This window comes from Prosopis cineraria, unplaced genomic scaffold, assembly GCF_029017545.1.
Source record: "Prosopis cineraria cultivar Desert tree isolate PC_DT_omini unplaced genomic scaffold, ASM2901754v1 PC6, whole genome shotgun sequence".
Lineage (NCBI taxonomy): Eukaryota > Viridiplantae > Streptophyta > Magnoliopsida > Fabales > Fabaceae > Prosopis > Prosopis cineraria.
Genome location: NW_026555337.1, coordinates 34,998,376 through 35,016,342, shown reverse-complemented (window position 1 = coordinate 35,016,342; position 17,967 = coordinate 34,998,376). Strand labels below are relative to the sequence as shown.

The 17,967-nt window shown below is 30.6% G+C and overlaps 1 protein-coding gene across 1 annotated transcript; it reads right to left on the bottom strand.

The window, feature by feature from the left end:
- Positions 1–379: 379 nt before the first annotated feature.
- On the bottom strand, positions 380–2,292 carry LOC129314102 (probable aquaporin NIP-type). The gene is made up of 5 exons (XM_054957474.1): positions 2,173–2,292; positions 1,859–2,083; positions 1,560–1,757; positions 1,409–1,470; positions 380–557 (listed from the first exon to the last, which is right to left on the bottom strand). The coding sequence occupies exons 1-5, from the start codon at positions 2,269–2,271 to the stop codon at positions 380–382; spliced, it is 762 nt and encodes a 253-aa protein (XP_054813449.1). The 5' UTR covers positions 2,272–2,292.
- Between the last annotated feature and the right edge of the window lie 15,675 nt (positions 2,293–17,967).

Below are 17,967 nucleotides of genomic sequence, written 5' to 3'. Positions count from 1 at the left end.
GAATTATTACAAGGGTAAAGTTGTTGGTTCTGTACCAGATGAACTCAAGGAAGGCTTGATTCATTTACTGGCTCCTCCCAGCATCAATGCTTACGGCTCTGCCTTCATCCTTTACTTCTCTTATTCCCCTGCGACAATCAAATGCATTGATGGGTGTCCGCCAAAGCTTCATCCTCTTTGGCTTTTTTTTTTTAAAATCAATTTTGATTTGTTTACTTGTTTTGAAATGTGGATCTAAATTTTCTTTTATTTGGAATGTTAATTGTGGTTGTGGATCTGATATATATTTTTATTTGTGAAGTTTAAAATTAAAATTAACAATTGAGAATAATGCCTACGATAATAATACGAACAAAATAAAAAACGGATACATTAAGGTTTAGTTTTGAGGGAGTGGGGTTGGATCAGGATTGGATCTGAGGAGGTGATAAATGAATGCTCCAACCATGGCTCCAACTATTGGACCCGCAATGTAAACCCAAATTCCCTTGTAAACGCTCTTCACTATTGCCGGCGCTATACTCCTTGCTGGGTTCATCGATGCTCCCGATACTGGCCTACGTAGCCAAACACAAATATGCTAGTTATTAGGTAATATCATCCGACTACAACAAAGATTACTTTCTCTTGAGATATAGAGGGTTCAGAATCGAATCCTCAGACACTCGTGCAAAACACAGAAGTACATTTCACTCCTATAAAATATTTCTTTTAATATTTTCTATAATAGTAATAATCATTAGGGAGAATTTGAATAAAGGACCTTTGACCATACTTAATTACATTCAAAACCCTTAAATTTTTAAAATTTTACTGTAGTCCAGAGGTACTGATTTGATATTAAATTTTTTTTAAAAAAATGACAAAATTACCCTTTATTTAAATTAATATCAGGACTTCTTTATTTCACTTGTTAATTGCCTTACTTCACTTGTTCATTTACTTATCAAATATTATTAATTGCTTTACTTTACTTTTTTATTTTTCTAGAATGAAATCAAGTGAATGCCTAGCAATGAATAAGTAAAGTAAGGTAATGAATAAGTGAAATAGGGAAATTAATAATAATCCGTAAGTAAATGAATAATATACAGTATACTAAATAATAAGTTGTCTTAAGATGATTTAAACACTTAAAATGAAAACAAATTAAATAGGACAATTAACAACATTCTATAAGTAAACGAACGAGTGAAGTAGGACAATTAATAAGTAAAGTAGGGGAGTTCTGATATTACTTTAAAGGAGGAGCAATTTTGTCATTTTAGTATCTTTGGAATGCAGTGAAATTTAGGGGCTTTGATGTAAATAAGTTTAGTCAAGGGTCCTTTATTGAAATTCTCCCAAATCATTATTACTGCTTTTATACAATAATAGACGTTGAGAGCATGCATCTAAAGTAATTTACCCGGCAATAAAAACATTCAACATGATTGTCATTCCAACAGCAACTCCTTCGAACCCACCTTTCTGCAAGAGAAATATGGAACAAACAATGAATTGAGGAGAGCAAGGCAAGAGAAGGCATGAAGTAGGGCAAGGTTTTGATAGATACAAACCGCTCTGGGATCAGTATTAACCCCACAGATGACAAACACGAGGAGAGAGGTGATGATGATTTCAACACCAAATGACTGCAGGTGAGACCCAATGGGCAGGGTTCCAAAATAAGCTTGTGGCGTAACATCAAAGAGTGCCACCAAGGTGAGGCTAGCAAGAAGAGCCCCCACAAACTGAGCCACGACATATAATGTAGCCTGCGTAAATTATATTGATCAAGATGGACGTGAATAAGAATGCAGAAGTCGCAAGGGAATGAACAACATGAATGAAGCAGAAACAACACAGGTATATATACCTGCTTCCAACAGGGGAAGAGGCGGAAGAGGGTGAGGGCAATGGTAACAGCAGGATTGAAATGAGCACCAGAGACATGAGAAAGAGCATAAATCAAAGCGGACACTGTCAATCCCCATGTCACTGCAATCCCTGGGAATGTCACTGATCCGTATATTTTCTCTACTGTCAACACCCCACATCCAGCGAATATTAGGAAGTACGTCCCCATCAGTTCTGCAATCACCTGTTCAACCTCCTTGCCGTTACTTTTAATTGTTATTAATTGATATAATATATACTGTTACTTATCTATTTCTTAAATATCTTACTCACTTTTTGTAATAAGCTTTTTACGGCTGGTGACCAACCTCCACTGCTGTTGCTGCCGCCATTGGAGGTCGTCACTCCTTCTTCCAACTTCCATGACTCCATTCTGCTCTCAATTAACTTCACTCTCTGATCTCCGCCCCCCACTCTTTCATTGATATGAATTTATATATAAAATACAAAATAGTACAAAATGACGAGAAAAATTGAACATAGAGAAGAATTTGTAAATACCAGTGGATTTGTTCTGGATATTGCAGGTAACTTACTGGCCACTTTTTGTGATACTTCAATAATCACCTTTTTTTTTCGCAATAAAAGAAATATACATATATAACAGTAGGTTCTCTTTAACTAATAATGCAGATATGGCTAGATGCCCTTTATTTTCAAAAGTAACTCTAATTCAAATTGTCCAGACTACTATGGGCATTTCGATCATTTGATTAATTAGTTTAGTCATTTATCTATTTCTCAACAAAATGCTTAGTGTGTATTTGATTTTTAATTTACGTTTAGCAAAAATCCAATTTGAAGGATTTAATAATTTGTTAGATTTGGTAAAAGTATATATATGTGAATATGCTTTTGAGAATTACCTAGATAAGCATTTAATCTTTGTTATTATTATTTTATATTATATAAGCCAGGCTAACTGCATATATTGTTATAACTGTAAGATTATTTTACTAGATATATGGCATCAACGGTTAAATATTAATAAATAATGTCGGGGAAAAAATAAATAATGAATTGAATAAAAGAAGAATATCCGATAAATATTTATTCAGTCTTGATCTTGATGGCAAATGATTTTATGAAAAAATTATTCTCCTTTTTTGGTAGAGCATCAATATGTGAATCAATGATATCTATTTTTTATTCTGATTTATTCCCGTATGAATTTATATTAATCAACGGAAATAAAAGAAAACATTTTAATGGTTGGAGCTTGGAGAAAATAGGGTGATAATGAACTGAACTGAAATGATATTATATATATTTATCTGAAAAATTGAACGGATAACTACAAATTTAAATGCATATTTTTTCTACTTTAAAAGGCGGTGTTTAATTTAAGAAGAGAGAAATGAATGGAAGGGGGTCTCTTGTAAGAATTGAGAGAAGTTCTAGAGGGTATCATCACTAAAAAAAAATTAAACACACACAAGAGTGTTTGGCTCCTCCCCATAAGAGGTAATGTGCCACTCTTATCCATTAATTCAATGTAAAAAGTACTCATTTCATACTTATTCAATCCTTAAAACTATCATATCTCAAGAATTAAAATATCCATTCAAAGAGCTAAGTTATTTAAGTAACCTCAAATAAGACAAATCAAAGAGTTTTATTTTTTGTATATTTTCAAAAAAAATTGAAAACACAAAGCAAAACAAAACAAAACAAAATATTTATGTCTTTCTTCCATAATTAAATCATGCATTGTCCTCAATGTATGCCTAGACTCATGATATAATAAGGTAAGATCAATATGAATGTATGCATGACAAAAGTGCAAGTGCAGATTTTTGTTTTTAAATACAAAATGCACAAAACTAAAATGAAACAAATAAACCAAACCAAATAAATTCTAACTTTTTTGACTAGGTTGATCTCATCCACACTTGAACCATACCCAATCATCAAATAAATTAAACAAAGCAAGATAAAAGTTTAAGGTTAGAAAGTTTTTTTGATATGTTTAAATAACCAGTGGCAGAGCTAGGACCTTTAGTTAGGGGATGCAGAGTAATTTAATAAAAAATTAATATTTTTTAAAAAATAGTAATAATTATGCTAGGATTAAAATTATAATAGTATAAATAAATTTATCATCATTTTTCATTTTTAAAAAATATATTGAATAAGTTGAAATGATATTTTATTATAAACATGCTCTTCATATCTTATTTAAATTATTAAAATATTATATATTTAATAAGTTTTTAAAGCTAAATATTTTTTATTTAGTTTAAAAGGAGGAAATATTAAAATATGGGGTGTCAAATTGTAAACTTTACATGCTCCACTTATAATTTTCTAAAGTGAGGGGGTGCTTTTGCACCCCTCACCCCAACGTCTGCCACTGCAAATAAGTCCATATCAACGTTCTTTTGTAGATGCTCTAGAGTAAATGTTAAAATATGTCAAGTTCATACGATATGTTATCTAAAAAAAAATTTAAGAGTTTGAAATAGTTGTTGAGTTATATGTGCATGAAAGTTCTTGCTTTAAATTGTTAATTGTTGATATTTCACTAACGTATTTTTTGGGTTTAGGCTTTCATATCGACAACGGTTTATTGGCTCTTGGGAATGTAATAAATGCCTTGGGGGACGAAAAGTGGCAAAAAGAAGGTCGTCATGCTCCATGTCGGGATGGCAAATTAACCTGCCTATTGCAGGTATATACAGCCTTCGTTAAAATATAAAACACATTTTTAATTAAATTTTATTTTTTAATAAAATAATTATTTATCTTTAAAATAATTTTATCTTTTTATTTATTTTTATTTAATAGGTGTTTCACTCAAAAATAAATATAAATAATATATTCAATAAGGGGCACTTTTAAAAAAAATTAATTTTACCTTGAAAGATTAAAAATATCTTATATTTTTTAATATTTAACTTCTCAAAGAATGTCTTACTTCTTTTAGTAGAGCGAGTACTATATATGTCTAAAATTAATTGATACTTGTAGATAAATTTCTTTCAAAACTTTTCCTTGCTTATCAAGGATGTGTTCCTTTTTATCTGGTGAAATAATTTTAGAAATAATAGCAAGATATATAAATGAAATTTATTTATTACCTGTTTATTCATCTGTAAAGATTATGGGCCAACTGCTTTTATTTATTGCCTATTTATTGCGTGTGTCGGGTTTCTCCCTCCCCTATTCTTCACCGTGAACTTTTCCTCCTCTCCTCCCTCTGTTTGAGCTGCCGTAGCTTGGAGCATCAAGTCCTTCTTTCCCCTCTCCCTCCATTTTTGGCATCACCAGGTTCTTTTTCATGTGCTCTGCTGTGGCTGATTTGCTATAAGTAATTCTGATTTTTTCCTCTTGTCTGATTCGTGTGTGTTTTTTAAATGGTGGAGATTGTGATTTGTCATTGTTGTTCTTCTGCTGTATGTGTTCAAATAGAGAAGGAAGGGATTGAGCAAGCTGAAATTTTCAGACTAACAAGCAAAAGAGGATGGTGTGGACTTGAATTTTATTTGAGATTAAATTGATTCCTAGGGGAATATGGGTTTTAATATATGTATGTATATAATAAATCTATATATTGATGCTGAGAATTATTAGACAAGTGATTATGGGTCAAGAAATTCCATTGAATGGTTTGAAAATGATTTGACAATAGGCTTAAAAGGAAATTTTAACTCAATGGAGCAAGTACTTATTGCTAAAATAATATAGAGAGTTATTAAGGCATAAATGGAAGTGAATTAGAGAACTTTGAGTTATTTAAATTGCCTTTCATTATATAAATGTTGAAAGGGAAATTGTTTGATTTGAACAAGGGCTATTAAAATTTCTTTATAATTTTTTTTCAGGATTAAGAGAGAGAGAAATTTGAAAGGAATTTTAAGAAATAAAATTAAAGAATTTTGGAAAAGAGATTTGATTGAAAATTCAAGGATCATGTTTGTTTGTTCTTATAGTAGCCTTGAGATATGCATAAAGTGTTTGATGAAAGGTTGAAAAAAAAGATGTTGAGGCAAGTAAAATAAGACATAGTAAAAGTTGTCTATTGTTGATAAGAAGACTTGAAACTTTGAGTATCATCTATCTAGGTATTCTAGGGGTTTATTAATTAAACTCAACATGTAATTTTATTGTGAATGGTGACAGATTGAAAATTTTCTTTTTTATTTTTCTAAATTATCTTGAAGATTTGGATTTGCAAAATGTATAAAAGAAATAACAATAATATCACTTGAAGGTTAGGGAATAAAGAAGCAGACAATATTATAAAAGCAACTAATTAGGAGTAATTTGTGTACTTGGAAATATCTCATATAAGTGAATAGTATTCCAAATAACTTATTAGTAAGTTTATTTTCTTCACAATAATGTTTAAGTACATTCATGACTATTTATATCGTTATATTTTAAATTTTTTTATCAACTATCATGAATAAAATGTTTCCATTGTACAAAGTTTTATAAGAAGAGTTAGAAATATTTTGCACTCGAGTATTTACCATTATTTGATATATTGTCAATATTTGATTTTATAGTTTAAGGAATGATTTATTATTATGATTCATGCATGCTTGATTTAAAGTGTGGGATCGAATTAAAATGCTAGTTGCTAAAAGCAGTTCTGTTAGCCCTTAGCATGTCATGAGATACCTAGCTAGTAGTGTGTTAGTAGCAGGTGCTAGCCCTGTGAACACATCAACGCACGTGGAACGGAGGGATGAATATTTGTGAGCATTGTACTAAGCTTGTTTTGAGGCTTCGAGTTGTGCTTGACTGGTTACTTACTCTTGTAGATTGTGTGTCCACAACTGTTTGTTACTTACCCTCGTGGACTATGTGTCAATGCTTGTTACCTATTCTAATAAAGTTCTGCTAAAGGATATTTTAAAATTAACTTTTTTAAATGAATCTTGTTAGACTAGTTGATTTTCTTGAGTGGTTTTCTTTGTAATGAGAGAGTTGCATTTTTTAATTGTTTAATATGAGATTGATAGTTTAGAAAGTGAAATTTGACTGTTGCATTATCATCATATGATGATGTTTTCACACTAAATGCTTAAATGAAAATATTCAGTTTGAGTTATACACTATTTCTTTTCTAAATGAGTATTTTAGTTAAACTTTTGCTCATTGTAGTTATATTTCTTTCTTTTAATCAATTTTAATTTTATTTAGGGATGCTGTTCACTGAAAAATATTTTTCTTCAGATAATAGCTAGACCTATATCATCTATTGATCATTAGGAGCTTTGTCGCTGAACTAAAGTAGAAGTTTTTATTTGGACAATATTAGCTTTATCTAAATGTGAGCTTAAGTATTATTCCATAGTCTACTTCATGTGTTCTTTATTGATTATAGATAGAATCTTAAGTTGTTGCATACGTTGGTTGTTTGTTGTTAAGGAGCGAAGCGCCTTGTTGCTAAATTGTTATAAATTTGTTGTTGTAGAAATTTTTGGAATGCCTTGTAGAATTTTTAAAAGAGTATATGATTCTTTTGGTGTAGCAAAAGGCATAGTAAGAATTTCTAATCTTATTATTAACGAGTTTAAAGTATTAAATTAGAAATTTCTTGAACTAAGACTTATAGGATATAGATTTTATACATATATCCTATGCCAGGCACACCTTATTTTTAGGTGTGACACCTATAAGAGCGCTTTTATAAAAAGTGCTCTTATATCCATAGACCTACGGGAGCATATATCTGAACCTATGGGCATATGGAGTACTCTTTGTCTGAGCACTCTCGTATGTAGGGACATAAGGGAGTGCTCTTTCAAAGAGACCTCCTACATGGTAGCTTGTGGGAGTGCTCTTTTGTAGAGCACCATCGTATGTATGCATACAAGAGCGTTCTTTTCCTGAGTGCTACTGTGTGCCCTTTTATATGGGAACGCTCTATTTTTTGAGTGCTCAAGATATGTTGTTTTTATCTTTTTATTATTTAAATTTTTAAAACTTTTTCCTATATCTTTATAAATGACTAATCCCAAAATCAAAAATCAATCCAGACACAATGTTATTAAACATAAAAAGTTGTAGACAATGAAAGAACTTGAAACTAAAACAACTACTTCAATTTTCCAACTGGTCTAATCTCTAGCTAGTCTAACAAATGAAACTATTAGTATTTTTCTAACAACAAAAGCTAGTTACTTATCACAAACACTCAATTTAATATTCTAAACACTTCTAAATTATATCTTCTATTTGCTCATTGTAAAATAGGAGGATCTTGCTCCTGTAAAATACTACATGAGAAATGAAAGAAACATATAAGTAATTAAAATTATGTTAATTTAATTTCAAAACACTTGGCTTACATTCTTAGGAATGATCAACTCTTATTGTATGATTGCTTCTCTCATAAACTTCATCACATAGTATTCACATTCCCAACCTTGTATCTATATAGGTACTATAAAAAAATAAAAGATGTCATTATTCAAATATGATTAAACAAATTTTAACTTAATTACTCACACTTTAGGGATGAAATTATATATATAATTCTCATTTGCTGGCACAAATCCTACAAAGTCTCCCCTATAACTTAAACGTTTAAAAATTTTCTACAAATTCTACATCAATCTAGAACAACATATTTGCAATAATAAACTTAAAATATCAATCAAATAACCATTTAGATGCATACAACTTGTTTTATTAAGAAAATAATACAAACTTTTATTCTTTTCCATGTATAAAAATCAATAGGATTGGGTTTTTGTTTGCCATCACGCGTTACCACAAGCGTATGGGTTGTCACAAGTGTAAAGAGTTTTCTAAAGTTATCGTTCCCATGAGGATTTAGGCAAAAGAGAGTTAAACATTCACTATTGAGCTTTAGATTAGGTTGAGCAAAATCAAGAGTACATTTGGGTAAAAGTAATGAAAATTAGATTAATAAGTGTTTTAAAACAATTAAAATTTGTTGAAACCTTGACTTCAAGAGGTGAGGATCTAGGATTATCTCTACCCTTTGTATTTTATAAAACTTAAATTAATTCCTCTCAAATAGATTTTTAATGAAAATATGTGTTAGTATAAGATTTTGATTTACTTGAAAAGACTTTTTCAAGTCAAAATCAAGTATATTTGCAAATACTAAAATTTTGCAATCTGTTAAAAATATAACTAGTAAAAATAATTTTTAAGTTTCAATCTTAATGAGACTATAAAGGGTTAATAAAATATCTATATTTTACTAACAAAACAACCCATTTATCTTTGTAAATTTCAAGTCAAACACTATTTCATCCAAGTTCTACACCTACATTAGCTCTCTCAAGTACAATTCAAGTGAACAAAATAATCTAAATGGTGATCAAGCATTTAGAAGAATTAAGCATAGGATAAAATAAACATAAATATATCATTAACTACCAAAAGAGAGGAATATTCAAGTCTTAATCTAAAAAAATGTTTGAAATAATCCTAGAGCCAGAGAACTAGTTATTTGTGTTTAGAAAAGAGCCACAAATGACAAAAATGTATAGCATCCATATTAGAAACAAAGAGAGAAAGGGGAAGAGAAGTAGAAATGCTGAAGAAAATCTACTTGAATCTCTTCAAATCTTCAATCCTTGGCCAAATCTCCCTCAAGAACATAAAACCTAGTAGAACAAGCCTCAAAAGACCTCTGGAAGTTGCAAGTCTCCCTTCAAAGTGTAAGAATTTTGCATATGTAACCCTAGCTGCAAGTCTAATTCCAAAATGCATAGTTTCAGTAAAAGGCTTTTGGCTATGGCCAATTCTTCCTTGGTTGCAGCCAAAACCTCTCAACCAAGACTTTGGCTGCAACCAATTCTTCCTCAGTTATGACCAAAACACATAAGCGGTATTCTGTTTTTGGCTTTCAGTTGAGGTTGAAGGTTTGTCGGTTGAGGCCGAAAGTGCTTGGGCTAAGATTTAATTCTTCACATTATATTATCTTTTTCTTGATGTAATAACTTCATAACTCCTTCTTTCCTTCTTAAATAATGCTCCAACAACCTAATAAGGCAAGAAATTTTGTGAATTCCAAGATTAATTATACCAAGATAAAAAATTGTGCATAATTTACACCAAGATTTTGTCATTTAAACCCAAGTATAAGATATGCACATTTTTCTATTATATATACCAAAAGTATTCACAATTTCATTAAAAAGTATATGAAATTGTAGGAAAATGTACTGAGATGGCATAAATTTCTATAAGGGAAGACCTTTACCATCTTGATAACATGCTACTGCCTTACAAGAATTAAGCATACCAAGAAAAAATTCTTCCTCTAATTGTTATAATAAACATGCATAAAGAATATAGAATAGAAACTTATTGATCAAAAAATATTCTCATAGATTTGTAGTTCTTAACCTCACTATCCTTTAATGAGTCAAGATAATAAATCGTACGAAGGATTGAATTGATACAAACAAGCATCCAATATTTCCTAAAAAGATAAAATATTTCACTAACTCCAATATCAACTGGATTTAAAGATAAATAATAATACAAACTCACATTAGATTTTGAGGAGCTAAAAAAAAACATGTTTCTCTTGACTTTGGCCTTGTATGCATCGATAATTTTTTAAGAATGATAATCAACATTATAATTACTTGTGTTGTGAGGGCTATGTCACACCCCAAAAATTAGGTGGGACTGGCATAGGATATGGGCACAAAACTCACTTCCTTTAAGCCGTGATCAGAGAAACTCTAAAGTTAATACATTAAACACACTAATAGGATAATTAAAAATGATTACATTATTAAATTAGATATTAAATTTTAAAAGAAATGTGAGGATCCTACCTGTAGTCTATGTGGAGCACCTAAGGCCAGGTTCTAACGTAAGTATAAAGTTCAAATTTTCATCAAACTAGGATTTGACTAAAACAATTTTTTTGCTTCCATTCAGCAATAAAACTTCTCAGTGGGTGCCTTGAGTTACAAGTTCTGCTATACCATTTGAGACCCAAATATTTTTTTCAGTGAATAACATCCCAACAATAAGTAATTGGACATGAATAAAAGTAAAGTTTGAAACAATCACGCAATTTAAAAAGGCAACGGTTTTCATAAAAATTTAATAAACTTCGAAAGTAAAAGGATTCTATAAAATTTTAAATAAAATATTTAACTATTAAAATATCATATGAAATATTATTGTCACTTGATTGTAAAGAAGCAAATAAATAATTATAAATAATTTACTACTTAAAGCCAATGGGATGTACAATCATCAAATTCATATTACGAGGACTAATCAGAATAGTTAACAAACGTGGACACAGTCCACGAAAGTAAATAACTAAACACGGCTCTTGCCATGAAGACAAACGTGGACACACAGTCCACAAGGGTCAGTAACCAAATGCAGCTAAAGCCACGAAACAAACGTGAGTACTATGCTCACGAATAACCATCCCTCCGTTCCACATGCGTTGGCCATCGCACGGGACTAGCACCTCCTATAAACACCCTGCTAGGTAGGAGTACCATGGCGCACCAAGGGCTAATGGAACTACCGTTAGCAACTAGTGTTCTGTATAAAGTCCCTTTTTTTAAAATCATTTTCAAACATGCGAGAAAATCATCACTTTTGAGATACAGTTCTCATTCTCAAAATCAAACTCGCATGAATTGTTTTCCGTGGCAATCCAATAATTTTTCAAAATGAAATTCCATAATTGAAATCCAAGCTTGTATTTATTGAGTAACTGACATTTCAAATTTGATAAAGCTAATTTCACAAATAAAGTAATTTTCATCAATAAAATCTCCAATAATCACGTTATTACTATTAGCATGATTTATAGAAAAATGTAATATTTCTTAAAACTTAAAAATGAAGAAATTTAATTAACAAAGTATCCACTAATTAGCATAATTATTATTAAAATAATCAATGTGAAAAAATAAATTTTAATAAGAAAAATTAATTGATAAATTAGTTGGAACGCTATCCACTTACCTGAAATTGCTAGAATTCAAGGATTCACCTTTCCATATCAATTGAATTTCTCCTCCTCCAAATATCCTATAAATTAAAATTAGAATTTTTTTAAATAACTATCTATAATTTCAATTATTTCCTCCCAACATCTCTACTATCAAAATGTTGCTATAGTAAATTTGAAATTTTAAGAGAAATCTTTGCACATAAAATCCTTCAAAAGCCATAGCTCAACACTGCATTAAAATACTATCTTCTCTTAATATTTTTTTTTGTTATACCAACCATTTATCATTTTCAACCCATGTCTTTCTCTTATATTCTATTTCCCAAAATTCTCTAATGTATAAACAAATAAGTAAATCAACTTCCTAACTCCAATCCCTTCATTGAATAAATCAATCTTAACTTAAGAAAATTAAAGTATCATCTTTAACATTTCACATGACAGCAATGAACCAGAATTTCAACTTCAATTTAATTTCTATCCTTCTCATATAGTCACGACAGCAGCAACCAAAAAGGAGAAATTAGATCCTCAATCATCAATTCAGTCATTCACGCACAAAAACTATGAGAAATAAGTGGGCTCAAGACTTCTTTACCTTCATTAATATCGGAATACACAAGGAGGAAGTAATGACAGCTGGTGCAGGAGAAGAGTGTCATCTAACAAAAATAAAAATTTAACAACATTTATTCACTAAATCCTTTACTCAAGTATTATTACAAACACCTTGAGAGCATTACTCAAATTTTAGTTCACAGTAAACCTTTTCATATTAACTTTCTTATCAACATTTAACTTAACATCTCAATAAAATTAATAAAGTATCAGCCAATTGAAATTAGCTATTAATTCCTCAAAAGATTCACGGTAGTAACAAGAAATAAAAATAGAGGTGGAATCTTTAATCAAAAGAGGAGAAACAAGAAGCTTACCATACGCATGTGCAATGGCCAGAACTGAGGAGAAAGAGAGGTTTCGGGTGACACACATACGCACGCTAACACTAAACAAGGGAAGAGTAGAGGAGGACGACAGAGGAGGATGATTCGGTGACTCAATCCTCCACAACAGTTGATGACGTAGAAGAAGAGAAGAGTAGCAGGCAGCAACGGCAGCAACAAGAATAGTCAACAGTGAGGTACAGAGAAGCAATCAACTCAGTAAAGGGAAGGAAATTTTTGGACGCTCCATCTCTCTCTCCCCCCTTCACATGCTCTGTTTTTTTTTAAATGGTAGAGGGATAAGAACAAAGGGTAAGTCGGTGACTAAAGGCACACACAACAATGAGAGATCACCCGAAGCTTCGAGGGGTACATGGGGAGACAGAAATGGTGAACCAGATTGAGAGTCGAAGGATCTAATTTTTTTTGTTTTTCTTGACATGTGCGTATGACCGAGAGAAGAAGAAATATGAACATTAAGGAAATTGAGAATATTACAAGAAAAGGCACAAAAAAATTACAAAAAAGGATACTAATGTTTTTTTTATAATTTAAAACAAAAATGAAACCATATTGTTTTTTGTTGATAAATTCAAACTTGTGACCTTCAAGTGAGCAACCAACACACATTTCATCAAGCCACCACTCACCATGTTCTATAAAACTAAAACAATTAAATAAAATATAAATTAGAAGAGAAAATTTGTTTAATTTAAAATTTGTGGTCATTACATGTATAGCAGAATTCAAACTTTAGACCTTAAAAAAAATTACTAGCAGGAGTTCTAATAATCAACCACTCTCCACTTGCTGTAATACTAATTTAAAATTTAGGATCATTACAGGCTAGTAAATGAAAATTTCTTCATCATTAAGTTTGCCACCACAAAAGTATAATATAAATACCTAAAATAAAAAATAGAAATAATCACTAATATTAAATAAATACAACAAAAAATAATAAAATTTAGAAAGTACCTTATGTATAAACTATTTTGTGTGGTTTGTAGTCAATCCTTAGCCAAAATCTCGTTAATATTTTCAGCTGCTAATTTTTCACTAATTACTTCATTGTAAATCTCCTTTTCAAATTCTATTTCATTGATTTTATTTTTAAATGTTGTCTACATAATCGCTTCAAGTGCATTTTGATGAGAATATTTTAGCTAAGCTAATTCTGTGCCAGTCTTCCCTTTTATGGTTATAGAGGTAGATCTTTTCGATGAATTTCCTTTCAACAGCTATCTTTTCAATTTGATTGGCTTCTTTACTATTTCATTAGATTTTGAGGACTACAAAACATAAAATTAATTGGTAAAGTCAAAATTAAATATGAATGGTTTTAAAGAACCATCAATTATCATACCTATAACTTAATAAGCTTTGTAGGCCAAGCCACATAAGTGCTAAATGTGTCAAAAATCATGAATATGTCCTCATCTTCTATTTACACTAGCAACTCAACATCATTTTCTATTGGGATAGTTATAGTCACCTTTAAATAATTAGCGGGTAACGGTTTGGTGTGTATAGTACTATTATCATTATACACAGATCTGAGTACCATAACATGACAACACAGTGATTCTAACCATAATTGACATTGTAGCTCACCCTAAAAATTAATAAATTAATGTTTTAAGAAAATGTGAAATAATTTGTGAATAAAAATAAATAATATAAAGCGAAATTATAACTTTAGGAAAATCTTTCTTAGTATGGAATGAGCAGCTATCATTATTGTTGGATCTAGCTTGTGGCACATTTACTAGCCCAATCATTTTGCTCTAATCTCTTTTTCATGTGATCTTGAAATTTTTTCCCATTCTGGTGCCTCTATGTCTGCCATCCTTGCATTAAAGTCATCTTTGATAAAAAATTTGGACTGAAGTCCAAAGTAGGTGCCCTAAGAGGCATTGAATCCAATTCCTTTAATGCAACTAGAGACTTCTGGGGCTCCCAATGCCGTATTAAGGATATTCATATATTCATCATATCATCATGTGATAATACTTCCTATTGAACAAATTGTAAACTAGTTATTAAGTAAATAATGTGAATAAAATAATACACTAAAGTAATCAAACAATCAAATCATACAACACAATACATTTAAACTAAATAAATCAATTCATCCAAATAAAAATTTAGTTGCATAATGAACCTAAATTATATCAATCAATTGTAATTTAACAATAATCTACCCTAAAAGTAAAACCTACCAAAGAAAAAGCAAAATATTTCATAAATAAAATAAAAAATTTCAAATATTTTTCTTTACAATATTAACCATCCATTCATCATAATTTACTCCATTTAACTTTAAGATAGACTAAGATAAGATAATTTCAATAATGAAATTAACAACTTCAAATTCTTCATAATTCCAACATAAATAATTTCAATCACAAATTATCTATATATTTTATATCAAAATTATTCCAAAGTCAATGCAAGGATTTATTATAACATTAATTATTAAAAAATACCTTTAATAGCTTTTTCTGGTGCGCTTCACCACGACGGATGGTGGCTTTTCCTTAGTAGAGCAACGATTAGCAGTTCTTCAAGTTGAGATGTAATGGCAACACAAAGATTGAATCGACAATGCCGGTGATGCGGATATGTAATTTCAAAATGCAAATATGCAATTTCAAAGATTCAAACGACACACAAATAGAGAACAGATGACTACGGATGATTAGCAATAAACTAGACAATGATGGTGCACGGATGAAGGCATGGGCACATGGATGACAATTTAGACACACGAATGATAGCTTGAGAGAGAGGAAGAACTAAAACTGATCCAAAACTAAAATTGATAATAGGGTAGGTGTTGGCTATTTTGATAAAAAAAAACTCTAGCCTTTTAGAGCCCTCTTTAAAAGAGCCAAAAGGCTAAAACTTCATGAACACTCACTGTGTGAATGATCTAGAAGGCTTATGCCTTTTAAAGCATTCTTCAAAGCCTTAAAGAGTGCTTGTAACATTCTTAAAATTTAAACCTGATTAATTGAGCCTGACTAGAATAATTAAGTTTATTAGTGAGATGTATGGTCAGAGAGGTCTAATGGGCATGTTTGTTTGTAATTTCGATCTAAAATATGAGTCCGAAGTGAAGTCGGGTCTATTAATGGTTATTTAAGAGTTTAATGAAGCTAATGTGAGTTAGGGAATGCTAAGAAACCCTATAGGTATCCTTGTATATGAAGAGATTGAATCTTAGAAGTGAAGAAGTGTTTGTGTTAATAGTGAAAATTATCCAAAAAGGGGTATTGATAAATTATATTGTGATTAATTACAGAGTGAGAATATTTGGCACCATTCAAGCTTTATGAAAGTTTTGGGAGTGAGTATTTAAGGGGTGAAACCTTTGACTTCTCAAAGGTTTGAGGTAATCGAGGGAATTCTTTCTTGTGCTTTTCTATGTTCATTGATTTATTAAGTTATACTTGATAATTGATATTTGTAAAATTGAATGAAATGCAAGTGTGATATGAATTACTTGAAAAATCCCACTATAATGAATTTGTAATGTTTAATCACATGGTATATGCAAAAATTCTATGAAACATTATTAGTAGAGTGTTATGATATGATTTATTTGGAGTTCAATGATATGAGTTGATAGGGAGTTCAATGACTATGTGCTAAGTGAAGTTCAATAACTTGATGTGTGAATGTTTTAATGAAATAGAAATTATAAAGTTTAATTAAGTGATATTTGTGGACTTTAATAACATGTACAGTTGAAAATTTCAAAGACTATGTAAATGACAAGTTTAATGATTTGATTATGTGGTAATAATGTGATTTTCATGTATGAGATTTTTATAATGATGATGTTATGCATGCTTGACGTGAAGAAATTACATGCCTTTAAATATTGCATTACTATGCATCGCATGAACTTGAGAAGTGGGAGTTCGCTTAGAAAGAGGAGTAGAGAATTAAATCCATGTGGTAAGGCTTCCATTTGAGCTTGATGGCTTGCCTGGATTGTTTATATTATTGTCTTACTTGTTCTACAAAGGATTGTCCTACTGGTTCAATAAGGGCCTTAAACCTAGTTATTTATCCACAAGTTTAACGAGGAAACTAATCTAGGGACAATGACATCCCATAGTGTGAGAAATGGAAAAAATCATGACTCACAAATGAGATGGAAAACCTTGGTCGAGTGACCTTTCCTGTGTGTTTTGGCTAGGGTAGTCTTAGTTTATAGACGATCCTAATGTGCTACAGCCGACAATTTTGTGTCAGAGGAATAAGGAAGATATAAGGGAGGTGTAATCATATATAGTGATAAAAGGGTACATGGTTGTCTATATTGTGATCCTAATGAAACAAATCTTATGACTAGTCCTATTTTCTATATGAAATTGCATTACTCAATCATTAACTCATGAACGTGTGTTACTATAAATGAGACTATTGAATTATACTATTGAACATGTTAAATGATTTGAAATTGAATATCATTGCCACTTGCATTTAAATTAATTGACACGCATTAATATAAGTGAGATGTACCTTAATTACTTAATATTATAGGAACTAACTCAAGGGGACAAGATAGAGGAAAACAGCTTGAGGTATATGATTAATATCATATTAGTAGGCCTCCTTTACTTGTTGAAGTATGCATATGTATATTTTTACATGATATTGCCAACTAGTGATAATTCATGTTGTGACGTACTTGCACTAAGTATTTTATTAAACTATATAGTGTATTTTAGGCCTTAGGGTGTATGTGTAATTGATTGTGAGACCTAGAACAAGGCCAAAATACTAGTGCAAGTAAGAGTTATGTATGACATTTGAATTATGATGATTAATGATGAAATGTGAGATTAGAGCTACCCCTTCAGTTTTTTAAATTAAAAGGCTGAGCAATAAAAATGTGTTTAATGAGTATTGATAGTGATATGATGGATTGCATAGGTCTATTTTAGTCCATTGAATGCAGTCTAAGTGGTGTTGGTAGTTTTTGGCTTATGGTAAGAGTTTTGGGCACTTATGTCATGTCTAATCGTGATAAAGAGTGAATTTTGAAATGAGTGATCAAGAGAAATAATTTGAGTTTGAAACTAAAGCAATTAGCTAGAGTTAGGAGAAAGCTCTTTGTAGACATCTAGATCATGTCAATCGGAAGGAGAAATGAGGCATATTGAAAGTTTCCCAATT

Bases quoted from the DNA above. Each gene is read 5' to 3' on its own strand.
- LOC129314102 (XM_054957474.1), bottom strand. From the start codon at position 2,271: ATGGAGTCATGGAAGTTGGAAGAAGGAGTGACGACCTCCAATGGCGGC. The intron at 1,758-1,858 runs GTATATATACCT...TAATTTACGCAG, and splicing joins TCTTCCCCTGTTGGAAGCAG to GCTACATTATATGTCGTGGC. The intron at 558-1,408 runs GTAAATTACTTT...TTGGCTACGTAG, and splicing joins TTGAATGTTTTTATTGCCGG to GCCAGTATCGGGAGCATCGA.